Source organism: Rhinopithecus roxellana, chromosome 5 (assembly GCF_007565055.1).
Source record: "Rhinopithecus roxellana isolate Shanxi Qingling chromosome 5, ASM756505v1, whole genome shotgun sequence".
NCBI classification, from domain to species: Eukaryota; Metazoa; Chordata; class Mammalia; order Primates; family Cercopithecidae; genus Rhinopithecus; species Rhinopithecus roxellana.
This window is the reverse complement of record NC_044553.1, coordinates 167,104,817-167,128,104: the sequence shown is the minus strand read 5'-3', so window position 1 is coordinate 167,128,104 and position 23,288 is coordinate 167,104,817. Positions and strand designations below refer to the sequence as shown.

Below are 23,288 nucleotides of genomic sequence, written 5' to 3'. Positions count from 1 at the left end.
TTGAGATGTGGTCTAATTTTTGCAGTCAGAATGCAAGAAAGAGACAAGCCTGTGATTTGGAGAACATGTGTCTCAAGAATTAGAATACCATTCTGATTTCAAGTATCTTTCCATATCCTCATGACCCAGTGAATAATCCTGTACTCACAACATTTCATTGTCCAAACCATAATCTACTCAATTCCATCTGCTCATGGAAAAGTGACAGAATTCTTTGTTCAGAACATGAGTCCCAATGTTAGATTCAGGAAACATGATCCTGAGCCCTATGAGGTCAGGAGTGGAAAGCTGCAGAAGTGGAAAAAGAGTTTGTGAAGATCATTCCATTTTGTTCCAAAGTTTAATTTTTGGTTTTTTTAAAATAAGGCCTGCTCTGTTGCCCAAGCCGGAGTACAATGATGCAATCATAGCTCACTGTAACCTCATACTCCTGGCCTCAAGTGATCCTCCCACCTCAGCCTCCTGAGTAGCTGGGACTACAGGTGTGTGCCCTCATACTTGGTTAATTTTTTATTTTTTGTAGAAACTAGATCTCATTGTGTTGCCCAGGCTGGTCTCAAAGTCCTGAGCTCAAGCAGTCCTCCTGCCTCAGCCTCCTAAAGTGCTGAGATTACAGACATGAGCCACCATGTCTGGCCCAAAGTTTAATTTTTGTATGCAACATAAAATGGTCCCAACGGAAACATGAATGAGGAGGGAGAGATAAAGCAAAAAGATCCTAGAATGCGTAATGGGAAGATTCCTTTTGTCGGGGAAGGGAATTCAGGAAAGTCAGAATTCCTTTATATACTGATGAGACCGGCTCCACAAACAGCACTCTGTGATTTAGCAGGTTATGATCCCGTTTGTTGATGTTTCTGGCTCTTGCTTACCTTCGTCCTTCTGCTCTGGGAAAAGTGCTGTGGGGTAACAAGAAAAAGTCCTGTTTCTCAGGCCTCTAGAGCCACAGTTACCAGTAGAGTTTCAGCTCCCAAACAATTTAATTTCCTAAGAAACTGGTCCGGGGAACACTACTTTTGGTGATACTTTGCTAAGTGTAGCATATATGAGAAGACTTGGGGGCAAACCCCAGTTTCACGTGTGGTGGTTGTCATGATTCCAGAGAGATTCTTTGTATAAAACTCCCAGCACAGACCATCTTCTCCCCTCCCAGAGTCCAACGGGGATTTGTAGAACAACTTCACTGTACAACCTGTTTAAGTAAATTTCTAGCACCCTACATCTTCCCTAGTCTTTTCCCCAGTGTTATTTTTCTCCTGATCATTTACCACCACCAAATGAACTCGGTTTTTTATTCACTTATCTGGTTTACTGTCTGTGGCTCCCACCCCACTCCTAGAATGTATATTTCATAAATAGCTAGAAAAGAAGTTTCTTGCCCAGAGATCTTTTCCCCTCCTTCCTCCTGCCTGCTCCTGATACATACTATGAGAGTCTTTTGTTTTCTGCCTATTTGCAGAGCATTGGCTGTGATGACTACCTAGGCTCCGACAAAGTCGTGGACAAATGTGGGGTGTGTGGAGGAGACAACACGGGCTGTCAGGTTGTGTCGGGCGTGTTTAAGCATGCCCTCACCAGCCTGGGCTACCACCGCGTCGTGGAGATTCCCCAGGGAGCCACAAAAATCAACATCACGGAGATGTACAAGAGCAACAACTATTTGGGTAAGCTTGGTCTTTTTCCAGAGAAAGCCATCTGTCCCTGCCAGATGATGTATTCCTTCAGAACTGTGAGATAGACACAGCAGTGGCCGAGAGTCCTGGGGCATGCAGACAGTGTCCCTGGGGAATGCCAAAGTACCGCCTGGCCTGCGCCTTGAAATGAGAAGCTTGGGTGGAGAACATTAAAAAAAAAAAAAGTCCTTCTTGCAGATAAATATTTAATATCTATACATTTAAACCAGCCTTTGCTTCTCCCAAGAGAAATATGGTTATAAAGTGGATGACAGCCCAAATTGTTGCTCTAAGATGGGAGAAGCTCTTTGCAAAGTGCGGAGACCAGCTAGTGTTTGTTCTGTTGGGATTTGAGGTGGCCAGGGACAATTGATCCTGTCTATGCCTTCACTCCCTGGAGGTCTAAAGCAAAAGCCATTTTTCTCCTCTTTCTGCCTCATCTGCCTGGGATAGCAGACCTATACATAGTAGTGTGCACGCCTTCTGAAAAGCTGTGGAATCTTCCAGCAATCATTGTGGGCAATATCAATACTGAGAGGACATTTTTAACCCATTTTTGTAAAAAATCTTTATTGATGCTTCCTTCTGGCCTTCTGAGCTATTTGCATTCTATCTGATAAAAACCACAAACCGGTCAAACAAATTACTCTTTTTTTTTTTTTTTTTTTTTTTTTTTGAGACAGAATCTCGCCCTGTCACCCAGGCTCGAGTGCAGTGGTGCGATCTCGGCTCACTGCAGCCTCCGCCTCCCAGGTTCAAGTGATTCTCCTGCCTCAGCCTCCTGAATAGCTGGGACCACAGGCGTGCACCACCACGCCCAGCTAATTTTTGTATTTTTAGTAGAAATGGGGTTTCACCATGTTGGCCAAGCTGGTCTTGAACCCCTGGCCTCAAGTGGTCTGCCCGCCTCGACCTCCCAAAGTGCTGGGATTACAGGCATGAGCCACCACGCCTGGTCTTGAACAAATTACCTTTTACTAATTTCTAATACATGTAAGCATGTACAAATCAGTTAACAAAATAATATAAGGGAGCCATTTGTTTAAGCTACTTAATGAATGGCAATATTCATTTTTATCTTTTAATTATTTATTGAACAGAAACTTACCTAACACAAACTATGTGTCAGGCACTATTCTTAATGCTTTACATGCATTCAATCTTTGAATTATCTCAACAGGGAAAAGAAGCTATTCCCATCCCCATTTTACATATAAGAAAGCAGGCACAGAGAGATTATGTACTTTGCCAAGGTCACCGTGCCATAACGAGGTGGAGGTGAGGTTCAGACCCAGGCAGTCTAGCTCCAGGTGTGGTAGCCTGTCAAGAGATGATATCCATGGGCAGTCTCGGAACCTGAGTTCCTCTGGTGTGCCACTGGCCATGCAGCAGTCAATGGCTGCAGCAGTTGAAAGACTATTAAGTCTGCAACTTTCAAATATCAGGATCACCCAGAAGTTAACTCCAGACCCAGGAACTCCATATTCTGCAGCTCTTCCTTCCCCATCTAGTCAAATGCAGCCAAAACTAACTTGGTTTTATTGGGGGGAGGAGAAAGGCATGGCAGATGGGACTCTGAGAGAAACCTAATCAAAGAAAAACTGCTTAATTTGTTCTGGCACACCCAGGAGCCACTAGAGTGGCAGAAAACCTAGTTTCCCAGTGAGTGCTTGGTATATTCTTTTTAATAGTGAAAAATAGTGTTTGTGTGTTTCCTCTTTTCTTTTGTACTGCTATGAGATCACATCTCCGTAAACATCATGCCTCCTAGAATGGGAAATGTTCTTCTGGGGATTATTTGAAGTGTGATTGTGTTCAAATGTACTGGCAAACAATGCCACTTTTATCAGTTTTGTGTTGCTTTTAGTACGTTTTCCTTGGCTATAGTTAGTTCTATTCTGTAAGCAGTTTTCAAGCTGTGCCCCCTGAAGAAAAAATAGACATCTGGGTGAATATCCACTGGATGTCTGAATGGAGGAAGCCCTCAAAGCCTTGTTGTTTTCATCTGGAGTATGGGAATAAGAATGTTCACCTTATAAGCAGTCATGCGATTCGATAGGATAGCAGATATTTAAGACTCAGCAGAGCCCCTGACACCTATTAGGCAGTTGAAAAATGTTCATTCCCTTTCTTTTGTCTCAGAGAGATTGTCAGTTTTGATTCCATCAAAATTGTGGAATAAACATTTCCTGTTTCCCTAAAATAGATGAAGGGAAGGCAGAGGGAAAATGGAAGTACCAAGAGTCAGTGAGGGGCAGGCAGGGTGGTTCATGTCTGTAATCCCAGCACTATGGGAGGCCAAGGCGGGAGGACTGCTTGAAGTCAAGAGTTCGCAACCAGCCTGCGTAACATCAAGTGAGACCACATCTCTACAAAAAAATTTAAAAATCAGCCAGATGCGGTGACACATGCCTATAGTCCTAGCTACTTGGGAGGCTTAGGCATGAGGATCACTTGGGCCCAAGAGGTCAAGGCTGCAGTGAGTTGTAATCGTGCCCCTGCACTCCAGCCTGGGCAATAGAGCAAGACACTATCTCAAAAAAAAAAAAAAAAAGAAAGAAAAAAGAAAAGAAAAAAGTCAATGGAGAGGTGATTCGAAAAGTCAAGTTCAACTTCCTGTGCCCAGAGATCAGTGGGGTGCACATGAAATTGGTAGCATCCATGGCAGTATTACATGAGGTCGTGTGTGCAAGGGAGAGAGATCAGAAACAAAAGAGCAGGCTCTAGTGAAAGCAGATTCCAGAGGTGACAAACAGAGATTCCTTCTATAGCACTTACATCACCTGAGGTGCTGTGTGTATTCTCCTCTATTTAAAAAATTGATCTATAATTCACATGCCATGAAATTCACCCTTTTAAAGTGTACGTTCGTTATGGCCCTTTTCTCTTCACAGGTGTTCTCTTTACCAAACCCACTATTCCTGCTCTGTGAAGTCTGTATATTTTAAAAGTAAATATACATGAGATTACTTGAGATCATGTAGAAGCCATTACCAGGTATATCCAGCTATTCTGAACTCTTTGACAGCTATTTTTTACATTGTACATTGTCAAACACTGAAACCTTTTCCAAAGAGATATGTGGTAGGTTTCTCCATAATTTTCTAGGTAACAGTGAAGGTTCTGGTTTTCCTACCTTGTGAGTTCTGGCTATGAAAACTGTATTTTCTATAAAACTTGATTTGATACACAAAATTTACTCAGCTATTTGCGTAAGTTTGGTCTGCAGAATAAGCAATATAAAGGAAATGAACACTTCATGTTTGTATCATTGCTTTCAAGATTCCAGAACTTTTTTTGTTTTTGAGAGGGAGTCTTGCTCTGTCACCCAGACTGGAGTACAGTGGCGCAATCTCAGCTCACTGCAAGCTCCACCTCCCAGGTTCATGCCACTCTCCTGCCTCAGCCTCCTGACTAGCTGGAACTACAGGTGCCCGCCACCACGCCTGGCTAATTTTTTGTATTTTTAGTAGAGACGGGGTTTCACCATGTTAGCCAGGATGGTCTTGATCTCTTGACCTCGTGATCCACCCGCCTCAGCCTCCCAAAGTGCTAGGATTACAATTTTTTTTTTTTTTTTTTTTTTTTTTTTTTTTTTTTTTTTTTAGTTTCCTGTTGTTTCCAGAATTACCTTTCCCTGTGAAATATTTGGTATTTTTTTTAAATGACAGATTCCCCAGTAACAATAGAAAATAGATTTCTATGAAAAAGGCAGACCTGTGTTATTAATGCTGAAGATGATGATTTAATCACCTCATTTAATCTTATTTTTTACTTTTATTTTAGCTTCAGGGGTACATGTACAGGTTTTTATATAGGTAAACTCATGTCACTGAGGTTTTTTATACAGATTGTGTCTCCAGGTACTAAGCCTAGTACCCAATAGTTATTTTTTCTGATCCTCTCCCTCCTCCACCCTCAAGTAGACCCTAGTGTCTGTTGTTTCTCTCTGTGTGTCCATGTCTTCTCATCATTTAGCTCCCACTTGTAAGTGATAACATGTGGTATTTGGTTTTCTGTTCCTGCATGGTTTTCTAAGTATAATGATCTCCAGCTTCACCCATGTTCCTGCAAAGGACATTGTCTTATTCTTTTCTATGATTGCATAGTGTTCCATGGTATATATATACCACAGTTTCTTTCTCTGATCTGTCATTGTTGGGCATTTAGGTTGATTCCATGTCTTTGCTATCATGAATAGTGCTGCAGTGAACATATGCATGCATGTGTCTTTATGGTGGGATGATTTACATCCTTTGGGTATATACCCAGTAAGGGATTGCTGGGTTGAATGGTAGTTTTGTTTTTAGCTCTTTGAGGAATTACCACACTACTTTCCACCATGGTTGGAAAGTATTTACACTTCCAGCAACAGTGTATAAGTGTTCCCTTTTCTCCATGACCTCGCCAGCATCTGTTCTTTTTTGACTTTTTATTAATAGTCATTCTGACTGGTGTAAGATGGTATCTCATTGTGGTTTTGATTTGCATTTCTCTAATGATCAGTGATATTGAGCTTTTTTGCATATGCTTATTGGCCGTACATATGTCATCTTTTGAAAAGTATGTCTTCTGTTCATGTCTTTTGCCCACTTTTTAATGGTTTTTTTTTTTCTTGTAAATTTGTGAAAGTTCCTTATAGATGCTGGATATGAGACCTTTGTCTGATGTATAGTTTGCAAATATTTTCTCTCATTCTGTAGGGTATCTGTTTATTCTGTAGATAGTTTCTTTTGCTGTGCAGATGCTGTTAAGTTTAATTAGATCCCATTTGTCAATTTTAGCTTTTGTTTCAATTGCTTTTAGCATCTTCATCATGAAATCTTTGCTAGTTTCTGTGTCCAGAATGGTGTTACCTAGGTTGTCCTCTAGGGTTTTATAGTTTTGGGTTTTACATTTAAGTCTTTAATCCATCTTGAGTTGATTTTTATATATGGTGTAAGCAAGGGGTCCAGTTTCAATCTTCTCCATATGGCTAGCCAGTTCTCCCAGCACCATTTATTGAAGAGGGAGTCCTTTCCCCATTGCTTGTTTTGTCAGCTTTGTCGAAGATCAGATAGTGGTGGGTGTGTGGCCTTATTTCTGGGCCTTATTTCTCTATTCTGTTCCACTGGTCTGTGTGTCTGTTTTTGTACCAGTACCACTCTGTTTTGATTACTGTAGCCCTGTAGTATAGTTTAAAGTCAGGTAACATGATGCTTCCAGCCTTGTTCTTTTTGCTTAGGATTGCCTTGGCCTTTGGGGCTCTTTTTTTGTTCCATATGAATTTTAAAATAGTTTTTTTTTTTTTTCTTTTCTTTTTTTTTTTTTGAGACGGAGTCTAGCTCTGTCGCCCAGGCTGGAGTGCAGTGGCCGGATCTCAGCTCACTGCAAGCTCCACCTCCCGGGTTTACGCTATTCTCCTGCCTCAGCCTCCAAGTAGCTGGGACTACAGGCACCCGCCACCTCACCCGGCTAGTTTTTTGTATTTTTTTAATAGAGATGGAGTTTCACCGTGTTAGCCAGGATAGTCTCGATCTCCTGACCTCGTGATCCACCCATCTTGGCCTCCCAAAGTGCTGGGATTACAGGCTTGAGCCACTGTGCCCGGCCTTAAAATAGTGTTTTCTAGTTCTGTGAAGAATTTCATTGGGAGTTTGGTAGGAATAACATTGAATCTGTAAATTGCTTTAGGCAGTATGGCCATTTTAATGATACTGATTCTTCCTATCCATGAGCATGGAATGTTTTTCCATTTGTTTATGTTATCTCTGATTTCTTTGAGTTATGTTTTGAATTAAAGTTTCAGATATCTTTCACCTCCCTGGTTAGCTGTATTCCTCAGTATTTTATTCTTTTTGAATCAACTCATTTTAAATGATTTTTAAAGCCCTCAATATTTAAATGAGCATCCCTAGGATTCTCTTTTTTTTAACTTTTAAGTTAAGGGTACAAATGCAGTTTTGTTACATAGTTAAACTTGTGTTATGGGGGTTTGTTGTACAGATTATTTCATCACCCAGGTATTAAACCTAGTACCCCTAAGTTATTTTTCCTGATCCTCTCCCTCCTCCCACCCTAGACTTCTCACTTAGTTCATAATAGTAGTCATTCCACACATATATAATACTTCAATCTCCAAGGCATTTTCACATACGTGTCCTTCTGATCTTTAACACTGGACATTATTTATTAATACTTTGCTTATTTCAAAAAGCTTTAGACGTACTAAAACTTACTAAAGGTATAATTATAGAGTTAAGATACGAAAATTGAAATTTAAAACTTAAAAACTAAATAGAAAAAGGAGGTATATATTCCAGAAACATTGGCTGATACATTTATAGTGATGGTACATTAAACTTAACTCTGAGTTTCTGGCTTAATTTAGTTTGACCATCAAGGTCTAGCCTAGTAGACTCAGATTCTGAAGGCCTTGGGTCTGGCCCCTTCCCAGCCATAACTCATAGGAGGAGTGGCCTATGTAGAGCTGGGGGAAGAGGCCAACTCACCACAATGCTTACTCTTTTCTCCAAGCAAAGCTAGAGAAATCATAACATTTAATGGTGCACATATTTCAGGAGATAAGATATGTATTCATCTCATTTGAGGTTGTAAACTAATGAAACTCTGCAGACTTGAGCTCCAAATTTCTGTTTATTTGAATTTGTTTACATGCTCCAAAATATAGACTGTTTCATGAGTTCTAGAGTCCTAAATTTTTTTTAATGGGAAAGACTTTAGAACTCCTATATTTAGTGTAAGCTATGAATTCTCCTTTTGTATGTGAATTATTCTGAACTCTGCCATTTGGGGGAAAAAAGTTCATTTAAATGATTGACATTTTGTATTACTTGCCTTTTTCTTAGTAAAAGATATTGTAAAATTATTTTAGCTGAAATATCAAAGTTTGGCATAGTTCAGTCAGTTCAGTTTACTAATGTCATTATGCAACAGTTAAGAAATCAGACATAAAAGCAAACCCAAGCACAAACTGATTATACAGGACATGTACTACCTGCCAACACGTTAGACTGTCATAGAGTTTTAGACTTGGAAGGAATTTTTAAAGATCTGTAAGCTTTCAAAAATAAACTGGCAGTATGCTTACTTTTAAGCATGTTCTCCTAAAAGTTTTAAACAACAATAATGGTCAGCATTGAAAAAAGTCAAGTATTATGGATCACCTATAATTTGCAAGCTTTAATTTATTCATTGAACAGCTTTCTTTTTTTTTTTTTTTTTTTTTTTTTTTTGAGACGGAGTCTCGCTCTGTCGCCCGGGCTGGAGTGTAGTGGCCGGATCTCAGCTCACTGCAACCTCCGCCTCCCAGATTTACACCATTCTCCTGCCTCAGCCTCCCGAGTAGCTGGGACTACAGGCGCCCGCCACCTCGCCCGGCTAGTTTTTTGTATTTTTTTTTAGTAGAGACGGGGTTTCACCGTGTTAGCCAGGATAGTCTCGATCTCCTGACCTCGTGATCCACCCGTCTCGGCCTCCCAAAGTGCTAGGACTACAGGCTTGAGCCACCGCGCCCGGCCTGAACAGCTTTCTTTACGGGAAACATTGGACGTTTAAATACTATGATGTCTTACATTTGTATGACAGTTAATTTCTAATATTTTTTGCATGTTCACTGTAAAAATTTCAAGCAAGATAAATGAAATAGAGCAAAAAGGTAAAATTCCCTCTTTACACAAACTTCACACTTGATCCACTGCCTTCAAGTGTAAAGACTACTTGACAGTAAATAACCACTGTTCACAGTTCATTGTGTATTCTTCAGCCCTTTTTGTAAGTACCAATAAATAGATATTTTCTAAAATTGATATTACTACACATACTTTTTGCAATTTGTGTCCTTATTTTAATGTCATATCATGGGTATCTTTTTATATTAATACATATAAGGCTAAGTTATTAATTTTTTTTAGTGCAGAGTATTCCATACAATGGATGTAGCATTATTAATTTAGGTACTTCCCTACTGAGGGATGTTTAGATTGCCTCTAGTTTTCTAACATTACAAATAATACTTTAGAATTTTGGTTCAAGATGGCAAACTGAGCACATGAGCTTTTCTTCCCTTTCTCCAAAGATTCCTTCAAAATGATACTAAAGGGATTTAATTTTTTAAAAAAATGTGACCTAAAACCACCAAGAAGACTGGAGTGGGGGTATCAGTGAGCAAATGATTTTAACAGGTTTTTGGAAGACAGAAAGCAGATGGGAGAATGTTCACTAACAGAGCAGAGGAAATCACAGCCCAGGTGTGCAGAGGGGGTCTGGGATGAGGAGGGGCTGGCCTGTGAGATGAAGCCCCAAGAGGCTCTGAGCCTGGAAGACAGCAGGTAAAAGGGAGGGGAGAAGGGGAGAATGTGACTGAAAATGGGGAAAGAAGTGAAAAAACCTGTCTGTGGAACAGGCACCCCCACTCCCAGCAGACACACACATTCAGAATGCTGGCATTGCCTCCTCATCCAAATACGGAAAGGAACTAGGACATGGATGAGAGGTGGGTGCTGCAAGACTTCTGTCTTCATTGTGGAATTGGAGAAAGGGAAGCTTGCTGACTGGTACCGCACTCTCTGACTCTGTAGAACTTAGCCTGTTAACAAACTCTCACAAGGTACAGAGGGTTCTCAGGAAACCTTCACATTGCTTTTGTCTTAAATGCCAATGGATAAGTGAAATAACATGAATGGGTAACCAAGGATCACTAGACATTTTCTTAAGCCTATAGCATGAAAGATAATGCCCAAGATAAATAACTGGAAAAGTTATTTCTGGAAGAAACTGAGCTAATTCTTGGAGAAGAAAACTTAAAGGTTCTCTAACAAGTACTGCTTCCATGAATATCCTAATATGTATATCTTTTCATACTTATATAAATAGTTCTGTAGGATAGACTCCTGGCAGGAGACTTTGTAGGGCAAATGGAATGCACACTGAAAATTCTGGAAAATAAAGCAAAATTCCTCTCCAAAGTCGTTGTACCAATTTACACTCCCGCCAGAAGCACGTGAAAGAACTCTTTCTTCACACCCTTAAAAAACTAAAATTACAAATGTACTTAATTCTTACTAGATCTTTTTTATTTGCATTTTCCTGACCACCAATTTTTATTGTTCTTTATACTCTATGACTTTGACATTTTTAAATTGCACTTGTGGTTTCTTATTGATTTTAAGAACTCATATACATAATTAGTAATAACCATTTTTTGGTGATATCTATCCAAAATATTAGCCTTTATCTTACATTTCAACTCTGCTTAAATTATCTGTTACTCTGTGGTGAAAAATTTTAATCTCTTTTTTGTTATACTTTAAGTTCTGGGGTACATGTGCAGAACGTGCAGGTTTGTTACCTAGGTATACACAATTTTGTCCATTTTTTTTATGGCTGTTGGTTTTCTGACAGATACCTTTCACCAAAATAAGGATTTTTCTTTCTATAACTAGCTTTTAAGAATTTTTATTAAAACTTGCCCTTGTTTTGTTTAGTTTTCTTCTAAATGTCTGATGATCAATCCTTAGTAGTCAGTTTATATTTATAAAGATAATGGATAGTTGCTTATTCTACGTGCATTCAGTGGCTTTCCTCCACAATTACTTTCATCTGTTTTTGCAACAGTCCTTTTCTCCAAATGGAGCAGAGCCCGCTGCCAGGCTGTGGTCAGGCAGGCTTCCTCTGAGTGTACGTGGGCAGGGGACAGACAGGCAGACAGATACAAAAGCATTCTCTCTTAGAGGCATATAAGGATTCAGTAGGATAAACACAAATTGCCTAGCATGATATTTAATACATATTTTAATACATATTTTCCCTGCTTTATCTCAAGGCTCTAATATGTATCAGTGACTGCTTAACAAAACTCTTTAGTTTTCCTTGCAATTTCCTTGCAATGACAAGAAACAGCCTTCTCTTCAGCTCCACTGCCAAGGAAGCCTCCAGGATTATGCCACTTCAGGTGTACATATTTTTTATTATTATACTTTAAGTTCTAGGGTATATGTGCACAACGTGCAGGTTTGTTCCATATGTATACACGTGCCATGTTGGTTTGCTGCACCCATTAACTCGTCATTTACATTAGGTATTTCTCCTAATGCTATCCCTCCCCTATCCCCCTACCCCACAACAGGCCCTGGTGTCTGATGTTCCCTGCCCTGTGTCCAAGTGATCTCATTGTTCAATTCCCACCTATGAGTGAGAACATGCAGTGTTTGGTTTTCTGTCCTGGCAATAGTTTGCTCAGAATGATGGTTTCCAGCTTCATCCATGTCCCTACAAAGGACATGAACTCATCCTTTTTTATGACTGCATAGTATTCCATGGTGTATATATGCCATATTTTCTTAATCCAGTCTAACACTGATGGAAATTTGGGTTGGTTGCAATTGCTATTTTTAATAGTGCTGCAATAAATATATGGGTACATGTGTCTTTATAGTAGCATGAGTTATAATCCTTTGGGTATATACCGAGTAATGGGATCGCTAGGTCAAGTGGTATTTCTAGTTCTAGATCCTTGAGGAATCACCTCACTGTCTTCCATGATGGTTGAACTAGTTTACAGTCCCACCAACAGTGTAAAAGTGTTCCTGTTTCTCCACATCCTCTCCAGCACCTGTTGTTTCCTGACTTTTTAATGATCACCATTCCAACGGGTGTGAGATGGTATCTCTTTGTGGTTTTGATTTGTATTTCTCTGATGACCAGTGATGATGAGCATTTTTTCATGTGTCTGTTGGCTGCATAAATGGCTTCTTTTGAAAAATGTCTGTTCATATCCTTTGCCCACTTTTTGATGGGGTTGATTTTTTCTTGTAAATTTGTTTAAGTTCTTTGTAGATTCTGGATATTAGCCCTTTGTCAGATGGGTAGATTGCAAAAATTTTCTCCCATTCTGTAGGTTGCTCTTCACTCTAATGGTAGTTTCTTTTGCTGTGCAGAAGCTCTTTCGTTTAATTAGATCTCATTTGTCTATTTTGGATTTTGTTGCCATTGCTTTTGGTGTTTTAGTCATGAATCCTTGCCCATGCCTATGTCCTGTGTGGTATTGCCTAGATTTTCTTCTAGAGTTTTTATGGTTTTAGGTCTAACATGTAAGTCTTGAGTATGTCTTGAATTAATTTTTGTATAAGATGTAAGGAAGGCATCCAGTTTCAGCTTTCTACACATGGCTAGCCATTTTTCCCAGCACCATTTATTAAATAGGGAATCCTTTCCCCATTTCTTGTTTTTGTTAGGTTCGTCAAAGATCAGATAGTTGTAGATGTATGGTGTTATTTCTGAGACCTCTGTTCTGTTCCACTGGTCTATATATTTGTTTTGGTACCAGTACCATGCTATTTTGGTTACTGCAGCCTTGTAGTATAGTTTGAAGTCAGGTAGCATGATGCCTCCAGCTTTGTTCTTTTTGCTTAGGATTGTCTTGGCAATGTGGGCTCTTTTTTGGTTCCATATGACTTTAAAGTAGTTTTTTCCAATTCTGTGAAACATCATTGGTAGCCTGATGGGGATGGCATTGAATCTATAAATTACCTAGGGCAGTATGGCCATTTTCACAATATTGATTCTATCCCTGAGCAAGGAATGTTTTTCCATTTGTTTGTGTCCTCTTTTATTTTGTTGAGCAGTGGTTTGTAGTTCTCCTTGAAGAGGTCCTTCACATCCTTTGTAAGTTGGATTCCTAGGTATTTTATTCTCTTTGTAGCAATTGTGAATGGGAGTTCACTGGTAATTTGGCTCTCTGTTTGTCTGTTACTGGTGTATAAGAATGCTTGTGATTTTCGCACCTTGATATTGTATCCTGAGACTTTGCTGAAGTTGTTTATCAGCTTAAGGGGATTTGGGGCTGAGACAATGGGGTTTTCTAAATATACAATCATGTCATCTGCAAACAGGGACAATTTGACTTCTTCTTTTCCTAATTGAATACCCTTTATTTATTTCTCTTGCCTGATTGCCCTAGCCAGAACTTCCAACACTATGTTGAATAGGAGTGGTGAGAGAGGGCATCCCTGTCTTGTGCCAGTTTTCAAAGGAAATGCTTCTAGTTTTTGCCCATTCAGTATGATATTGGCTGTGGGTTTGTCATAAATAGCTCTTATTATTTTGAGATACATTCCATCAATACCTAGTTTATTGAGAGTTTTTAGCATGAAGGGCAGTTGAATTTCATCAAAGGCCTTTTCTGCATCTATTGAGATAATCATGTGGTTTTGTCATTGGTTCTGTTTATGCGATGGATTAAGTTTATTGATTTGCATATGATGAACCAGCCTTGCATCCCAGGGATGAAGCCAACTTGATCTTGGCAGACAAACTTTTTGATGTGCTGCTGGATTCAGTTTGCGAGTATTTTATTGAGGATTTTTGCATCGACGTTCATCAGGGATATTGGTCTAAAATTCTCTTTTTTTGTTGTGTCTCTGCTATCCGGATGATGCTGGTCTCATAAAATGAGTTAGGGAGGATTCCCTCTTTTTCTATTGATTGGAATAATTTCAGAAGGAATGGTGCCAGCCCCTCTTTGTACCACTGGTAGAATTCGGCTGTGAATCTGTCTGGTCCTGGACTTTTTTTGGTTGGTAGGCTGTTAATTATTGCCTCAATTTCGAGCCTGTTATTGGTCTATTCAGGGATTCAACTTCCTCCTGGTTTAGTCTTGGGAAGGTGTATGTGTCCAGGAATTTATCCATTTCTTCTAGATTTTCTAGTTTATTTGCAGAGAGGTGTTTATAGTATTCTCTGATGGTAGTTATAGTATTCTCTGATGGTAGTTATAGTATTCTCTGATGGTAGATGTATTTCTGTGGGATCGGTGGTGATATCATCCCCTTTATCATTTTTTTATTGTGTCTGTTTGATTCTTCTCTCTCTTCTTTATTAGTCTTGCTAGTGGTCTATCAATTTTGTCAGTCTTTTCAAAAAACCAGCTCCTGGATTCATTGATTTTTTGAAGGGTTTTTTTGTGTCTTGTCTCCTTCAGTTCTGCTTTGATCTTAGTTATTTCTTGCCTTCTACTAGCTTTTGAATGTGTTTGCTTTGCTTCTCTAGTTCTTTTGATTGTGATGTTAGGGTGTCGATTTTAGATCTTTCCTGCTTTCTCTTGTGGGCATTTAGTACTGTAAGTTTCCCTCTACATACTGCTTTAAATGTGTCCCAGGAATTCTGGTACATTGTGTCTTTGTTCTCATTGGCTTCAGAGAACATCTTTGTTTCTGCCTTCATTTCGTTATTTACCTAGTAGTCATTCAGGAGCAGGTTGTTCACGGAGTCTTGCTCTGTCGCCCAGGCTGGAGTGCAGTGGCAAGATCTCGGCTCTGCCTCCCAGGTTCACACCATTCTCCTGCCTCAGCCTCTCGAGTGGCTGGGACTGTAAGAGCCCACCACCATGCCCAGCTATATACCTTTCTTCTTAGACATCAAAAGCCTACCTGATTTAACTGCTACAGTTGTGTGTTCTTACGGCTTTTGCATCCAACTGACTGTTGGAATAGTTGCCTCTTCCCAGAAGAGCAAAAAGAGAAAGAAAAGTAGACATGCTGCTTCTGCACGTCTCCTGTGCTGACCTCATTCTAATCAGAGAATGATTTCTCTAGGAGTATAAATGTGTGATGATATGTTTATGCCTCCCCACCTTACTCACCCAGCCCCAGGCCGCATCCAGTGATCTAAGTGGCATTTCTCTTGCTCTTGCTCTTATCTAGTCTCCAGTTCTTGGCCTTGTCTTCCATTTACAGTCCAGCTCTGCCCATTGAAATTGGTCTTTGCAGAGCTGTTGTTTCCAACTGGGATGCTCTTGGACAAGTTCCTTAACCTTTCTGAGATTCGGTTTCCCCATAGGGAAAATAGGAAAACAATTACACTTTCATAGAACTATTAACTTTAAATGAGAAAATGTAGGTATAATACCCAGCATGTCAACACTGTTAGTTCCCATATCTCCCTGGATCAGTGCTTCTCACCCTGGCTGCACATTGCAGTCATGGGAGGCATGCTATGTGAGGCATGTTTGAACTATTATGATGCCTGAGTCCCACCTGCATGTTTAATTGGTCAGGGGCACAGCCTGACAGCCTGGACTTCAGGATTTTTTTTAAACTTTAAAGGTGATTCCAATGTCCTTTCTAGATAGAAGGCCTTTTCCCTATGTCAGTAGGTGTCAACTGGGGGCTATTTTGCACCCACTCCCCATACATTTGGCAATGGCTGGAGGCATATTGATTGTTACAGTGAAGGCAGAGAATCGGGGAGGTGGGTGCTGCTGGCATCTGTGGATAGAGGCCAGGGATGCTGTTAACCCTTCCACAGTGCACAGGACAGCTCCCACAATGAAGAATAATTCAGCTCCAAACCTCAATAGTGCTGAAGTAAGAAACCCTGGCCTGTTTGATCACTAAGATCCCTTTCAGTGCTGAAGTTTTATAGGTCACTTATTTCAGAATGATGTTTTTAAAATAACAATAAATATCTAAGGTTTTCTTGGAATGACCGTTTTATGTACCATTAGGTTCACGTTCGTCAGCTCACTCTGAATCCTTAGCTTCCAGTCCAATCCCCCTGCTTTGGTTTACTTTCCAGATTTCACTCAATTCTTGGTAGTGGGCCCCTAGATTGCTTATCTCTGAATGGCTGTGAGGCAGCCCCAGTAACAGAAGTACCATCTTAAAATGCCTTTTTATAGCCGGCCCTGTGGCGTTTGGAGTCCTTTCTTGCTTTCTTAATACATGGCAGAAGAATAAAAGACAGAAAAAAAAGAAAAGAAAAGAAAGTCAATTTTTCTTTAGATTCTCATAGAACTCTGATCATCTTTCCAGCTTGGCACTTAAGTATATTTTACTGTAGTTTATCTGTTTATATGTCTATGCTCTTCCCAGTGAGACCGTGCGCTCCTTGAAGACAAACAGGCCAGCCTTAGACATTCTTCTCTGGAGTACACACCATGAGCCAGGAACTGCTGAGTGGTGTGGATGCAGAAATAAAGGTCGTGCTAGCTCTCCTGAGGCCCATGCATGGTGTGCAGCCAGTGTTGGGACTCTGTGCTCAGACATCTTAGCCCCTCTTGATCATGAGACCTCACTCATGGTACTGGAGTCATATTGCTACTCACTAGACAGTTGGAATCCTGGGTCCACCACCTCCTTCTTCTAGTCCTCACACCACTCACACAAGGTGGGAACTAATGTCATCGTCTGCGTTTTATAGTAGAGGGACCTGCCTGTGGTAAACAATTTGTGAGTGGTGGAGTCAGGACTTGAACCCGGGCACAGGCCTCACTTACGACCTTCACTGCATGTTTATGACTATGGCCATTTGCAAGAAAAATATGGTGGGTTGGGGTGATATTTGTGTCTTCTCCCTCCCCAACCACTGGAAGAAAGACATGTTCCACTAAATTCCTTGCAGCTGTCTTGCACCCTCCTCACTGTTCCATCCCTGTCCCCACTGCTACCTCAAACTTGATTACAATCATGTGACCCATGCTCCCTTTGGGAATCCTTGGGCTAAATCTCCATAGATACTAATCACTAGACTTGCATCATCTTGCCTCAGCAGACTTCTTCTGGAACTAGCTTTTAAAAGAGTATCCAGCTCTTAAAAAGAGTAGAACATTTTCAAGAAATAAAACATCAAGTGTGTGTTTTTTTCTTTTTTTATTGTGGTAAAATATATATAAACATAACATTTACCATTTTAATGATGTTATATAATTCAGTGGCCCTAAGTACACTCACTGCTATCACCACGATCCATTTTCGGAATTTTTTTTTTGAGATGGAGCCTCGCTCTGCCACCCAGGCTGGAGTGTGGTGGCATGATCTCGGCTCACTGCAACCTCTGCCTCCTGGCTTCAAGTGATTCTCCTTTCTCAGCCTCCCAAGTAGATGAGACTACAGGCACGTGCCACCATGCCCAGCTAATTTTTTTTGTATTTTTAGTACAGATGGGGTTTTACCATGTTGGCCAGGATGGTCTTGATCCCTTGACCTCGTGATCTGCCCGCCTCGGCCTTCCAAAGTGCTGGGATTACAGGTGTGAGCCACTGCACCCAGCCTCAGAATATTTTCTTATCCCAAAAGCTGTACTCAATAAACAATAGCCCCCCTCTTATCCCTCCTCCAAGCCCGTGGTAACTTTGACTCTCTGCCTCATGCAGTGACCTATTCTAGGAACCTCATGCAAGTGGAATCATGCAATATTTGTCCTTTTGTGTCTGGCTTATGTCACTTAGCATAATGTTTTCAAGATTCATCCCTGCGGTAGTATGTACCAGAATTTCATTTCATTTTTATGTATATGCCACATTTTGTTTATCTATTCATCTGTTGATGGGCACCTGGGCTGTTTCCCTCTTTTGGTTATTGTGAATAATGCTGCTATGAACATTGGCATACAACTACCTGTTTGAGTCATTGCGTCCAATTCTTTTGGGTATATACCCAGGAGTGGAATTGCTGGGTCATACGGTAACTCTATATTTAACTTTTTGAGAAACTGCCAAACTGCTTTCTACAGCAGCTGCCTCATTTTGTCTTCCCACCAGCGTTTCAATGTCTCCACATTCTCGCCAACACTTCAAGTGTGTTTTTGAAAGAGTATTTAAGCAGGTGATATGATAGGCACCAGTGGTCTGCTCTCAGGCATCAGGACAAGATGCTGAGCTGGGCTTTGTTCCCGGCTGCAGGTCATGGCAGCCCAGGAGATGGTTAAGTCACAAACAACTCAAAGTGATAGCCTGACTCTTGGCTGAATGTTCCTCCTCAGTGCTGGTAGATGAGGAAAGTGATCATTGAGTATTTGTTTTTTATTTGGACTCAGTTCTTGCCTTTTCTTCACCACAAGCTTTTATGACTCTTGTCCAAAACCAAATATTCACAAAACAAAGATTCCATGCCAAAGAGACTGTGCCCTCTTGCTGTGATTTGGAAAGATGCTGTTGTTTGTTTTAGCACTCCTGGACTTACTTTTGGATTACATACTTTCCACCTTGTGTCTGACAGCGCACCTCCCTTTGATTTAGGACAGCTCTGATGTCCTTACATCTGTTTACAGGGGCTTTCTTTTCACTTTCAGAGTCACTTTGCCTTGAAAAGCTTTCAGATATACTGGAACGAAAGGAAATCAACTCTGCCCCACCCCCTTCTGTTCATTGTTTCACATTTTCTGCTTTATATTGATAGTTAGCACCTAGCTACCCTGGAAACGTAAGATTGAGTTTGCCTGTTTGTACATGGATTTGCCTTTCATTTTGTGGGAGAATAGTTAAGCTGTGGTTTGTTTTTGCTTTTAATTGTATGGTCTGTCTCAGAAATATGCAAAATGCCCACACCTGTTTTCCTACACTTAATGGGATACTTTGCTCAAATGCAGGAAACAGCTGTTGAGCTGGCTGAGTCTTGAATTTTTATGGAAGTGATTTGACACTTCTATCCTTGCATGAAGAGTAACACTGTGTCCTAGCCCACTCTAGGCAGCAGAGCCTAAGGACAACATCTTCAGCAGGGCTGTTAATCACTCCCAGGTCTCCTACCTGGATTAGGGTAATAGCTGAGAATCCATTATCTGCAAGTCCAGTGGGGATAACACTGTCCCTAGATCCGTCTATTCCCTAACCCACTTGGAAGTGCATTTAAGCCTTCCCTCTTTGAATCAAAGTCTTGTGATATGTTAGATCACTTAGCTGCCACATTAGGGAGTTCATAAAAGTTAAGCCCCAAGAAGAGATAGCTAAAGTTTAAACAACATTTAGTAAATATAGTTGACTTAATGAAAGAGAAGTGACTCCTGAGAAAAACAGTAATCTTGAAGATTTCTTAACCAACAGCTGGGGACGACCCACCCTTTGCTTCTGCATGGTTACTGCTCTCATTGGGAGCCTCTCTTCCTTCCTCATGAGCATCAGAGCTTCGGAAATGTGAAACCTGCCTTCTAAGATTGCCCTCTTCTCTCTTCAGGCCTTACCTTCCCATGGGAGAAGTTGAGCACCCTTTCCCCTTCTTTTATTAAACAGAACTCTAGGCACATTCTGCTCTTCTTCTAAACCTTTAATTCTTGCAGATAAGTCACTGAAGGGGTGGGCTTTGAAGATAAGCCGCCTTTCTCCCTCTCGTCACGAACCGCCTTTATTAGCTTTACTCTGGCTGTTTTAGCATCAACAGCTTTAAGAATAACTTTTGGCATCTCCTAACTCTACCCTATTCTGTTCCCAAGCCAGACACTATTCTCTGAATTAGAAACCATGTAAATGTCAGCAAGGGAAATACTCACCCCTTCTGTCTGTATTCTGAGTCAATATTCATGTTCTTCCTTGGAAAATATGCTTTCACATAGCCCCACCCTGTAACTTCCTTTGTGGCCTTATAGTCACGCCTATATTTGTTATGCTTTGGGGGCAGAATTTGTCTCATTGATCAATATTTATTTTTCCCTTTATTATCTAGTGTTTAGTGTGAATCAGGACTGATTTGCTTTCTTTGATTAAAGAAAACATTGCTCTTTGTCTGACTTGATATTCCTGCAAGATAATTAAACATTTCAATGGATATCTGTAAGCACCTACTGTGTCTAATATATTATGAAGGGAAAGAGTTGAATGATACATAGCCCCTTCCCTGAAAGGCATTTACTATCCATTTGAGAATCCTTTGATGACTTTGAAAAGAGACCGAGTGCTATGGAAGTGCAAAGGATGGAGAAATTAACTCTAATAGGATAATCAGAGGAGACATCTGGGGAGGTGGTATTTAAACTGGGCTTGTAGAGCAGGGGTTGGCAACCTTTTTTTTGGAAAAACCATATAGTAAATATATTGGGCTTTGCAGGCCATTTGGTCTGTGTTACAGCTACTCAGCTGCGTAGTGAGAAAGCAGCAGAGACAATATGTGAATGAATGGGTATGCCTATGCTCCAATAAAATAGAATATACCGAAAAAGCGAGCTGCCGAATTTAGCCCTCATGCTGTAGTTTGCCGACCCTTGTTTTGGTTGATGGGTAGGCTTTTCTCAGAAGAAATAGGGGAAAGAGCATTTCCATCTGAAGAAGCAGCACGAGCTAAGGTACCGAGAAGGAAGAATGTGAGGCATGTTCTGGACTTAGTGCCTTATGAAATAAGTGAGGGTCACCTGGACGTTTGAGACTGCAAATACAGGATACGGCTAGACCTGTTTCATCCTGAACCACATCCTTTGTATTCATTCTGAAGATGCTTGGCTGGAAGAGAGTTGTGACAGGGTCCTGTCTCTGCTCTACAGACAGTTTGGGGCAGTCATAGAGGAGGAGGGGGATAGGCTGCTGTAAAAAGGCCTGGCCTATAGGAAGAGTCTGAGGGAGGAGAAGTGACTAGTAACAAGGATACTGCTATGTCAGTGGGCTCTGTGATTCCAAACAGTAAATTTGACCGTCTTAGAAAACTAGAGTTTTTGTATATGTTTGTAATCAGTGACTGTAGGTTGAGTACCTTATGATAGAAGAACATAATACACACCACAGTATTGCTACATCATGGAATGATAAACTGTGCTTGGAAACTTGAGATGATCTGGAGCAAATGAGAGTAGAAAACACGGATAAGTAATTTTGGGAGTTGGAAATTTAGGTAATCAGTCCTCTTTAAAAAGAGGGGAGTGGTTGCATTTGAGAGAGGCTAAATCCCTTCCCTTGTCTCTAAAGCAGTACTAGTCCAGCCTTTCCTGTCTTGTTGGTAAGTTCTGGGAACACCAAAGCTAAATGATTGTCTAAGGCTTCTCCCATGCAAAGGTCCTAATCCAAACAGCAGGTTCTCAGCAAGCAGCATAGATCCTGTCCTACATGAATTCTTTAAGTTGAATTCCTTGATTTTTAATTATCCCTAGCAAATGACATATTTGCCGAGTTTTTAGAATTGCTGCAAGAAGACCAACATTAACCTGTAAGATCATTTCTATTGGTAGGGTAAAAATTTGTTGATCAGAGAGAAAGGATTTCATCAGCTGCATTAAGATTTCTTCTAAATAAATACACCACATCATTGCTAGCCTCTCAACTTACAAAATTGTGCATGGCTGGGACTCACTTGGAATTTTAAGAAAAATTGAGTTATCAGTTTTGCTGGCCGAAGGACTCAAAGTATTGACTCAAATATTTCAATATGAGCAGAATTGTGCAAGTTAAGAGTTCTACTGTCAGCAACACAACTTCCTGGCCCTGTGACCTTCAGTCAGTTACTTGACCTCTCCATATGTCATTTTCTTTACCTGTAAGATGAATTGATAATAATATTTATCTCATAGGGTTGTTGGGAAGGTTAAATAAGATAAAACTGGTAAAGAATCTGGCACAATGACTGGCACAAAATACTCAATAAACATCAGTTGTCATTACTAGTGTGTGTGTGTGTGTGTGTGTGTGTTTGTTTGTTTTTTTTTTGAGATGGAATCTCACTCTGTTGCTCAGGCTGGAGTGCAGTGCCGCAGTCTCGGCTCACTGCAACCTCTTCCTCCCAAGTTCAAGCAATTCTCCTGCTGCAGCCTCCCAGGTAGCTGGGATTACAGTCATGTGCCATCAAGCCCAGTTAATTTTTGTATTTTAGTAGAGACAGTTTCACCATGTGGGCTAGGGTGGTCTTGAAACCCTGACCTCAAGTGATCTCCTGCCTCAGCCTCCCAAAGTGCTGGGATTACAGGCGTGAGCCACTGCTCCCGACCCTACTATGGCATTTTAATTGTTGTTACTATTATACAAATTAGTCCAGGATTATATGGTTAGAGATCCACATAATTGTGCTTTGAGACTTTGTCTAGACAATAAATAACTTTCCAAAGCAAAAGACAGTTTTTTTCTAGACTTATCAAGCCAACAATCAGTATCAAAATTTTATATGGCACACTGGGCATGGTGGCTCATGCCTGTAATCCCAGCACTTTGGGAGGCCAAGGCAGGTGGGTCACCTGAGGTCAGGCGTTCCAGACCAGCCTGGCCAACATGGGGAAATCCTGTCTCCACTAAAAATACAACAATTAGCCAAGCGTGGTGACGAGCTTATAATCCCAGCTACTCGGGAGGCTGAGGCAGGAGAATCGATTGAACCCAGGGGGTGGAGGTTGCAGTGAGCCAAGATGGTGCCACTTCACTCCAGCCTGGGCGAAAGAGCAAAACTTTGTCTTAAAAAAAAAAAAGTTTTACATGGCACATGCCTTTATAGCTAACTGATAGTGAACTAAGATTAAGCACTGTTTAAATTGTATCCAGTAAATATGCTGTCCCCTAACTCAGCTCATTGACTTGAGGTGGTACCAAGATGTTTATGGGGGCAAACAGAAGTTGATCAAAGCTTGTATTTCAGACCTAGGCAAGTCTGAGGATTGGGCTATTAGACATTCTACTTTTAATATGAATACTGACTTCCTATTCTCTGATGTGTTGGTCTTTAAAATGTTCAGCTTGCCTCAGAGAACAATGAAATTTCTGCTGTCAGCACATGAGGGTCATGGGCATGGGCTCTCAGTACCATTCAGCATGGGGACCCTTGGAGCCCCTGTGATATTAGACCTCTCCTGGAAAGGATGAAGACATGGTTCAACCCAAGGTCCTTATGGACTTGCTGAATTCATTACAATTAAGTAAGTTAAAACTTTCATCACATA

At 40.7% G+C, this 23,288-nt stretch overlaps 1 protein-coding gene across 2 annotated transcripts in view; it reads left to right on the top strand.

The window, feature by feature from the left end:
- Positions 1-23,288, top strand: part of THSD4 (thrombospondin type 1 domain containing 4) — a 702,136-nt gene that overhangs the window by 569,865 nt on the left and 108,983 nt on the right. For both annotated transcript variants that reach the window (XM_030929758.1, XM_030929757.1), the window contains exon 8: positions 1,460-1,664. In XM_030929758.1, the coding sequence (XP_030785618.1) occupies positions 1,460-1,664 (205 nt within the window). The remainder of the gene's footprint in view (positions 1-1,459; positions 1,665-23,288) is intronic.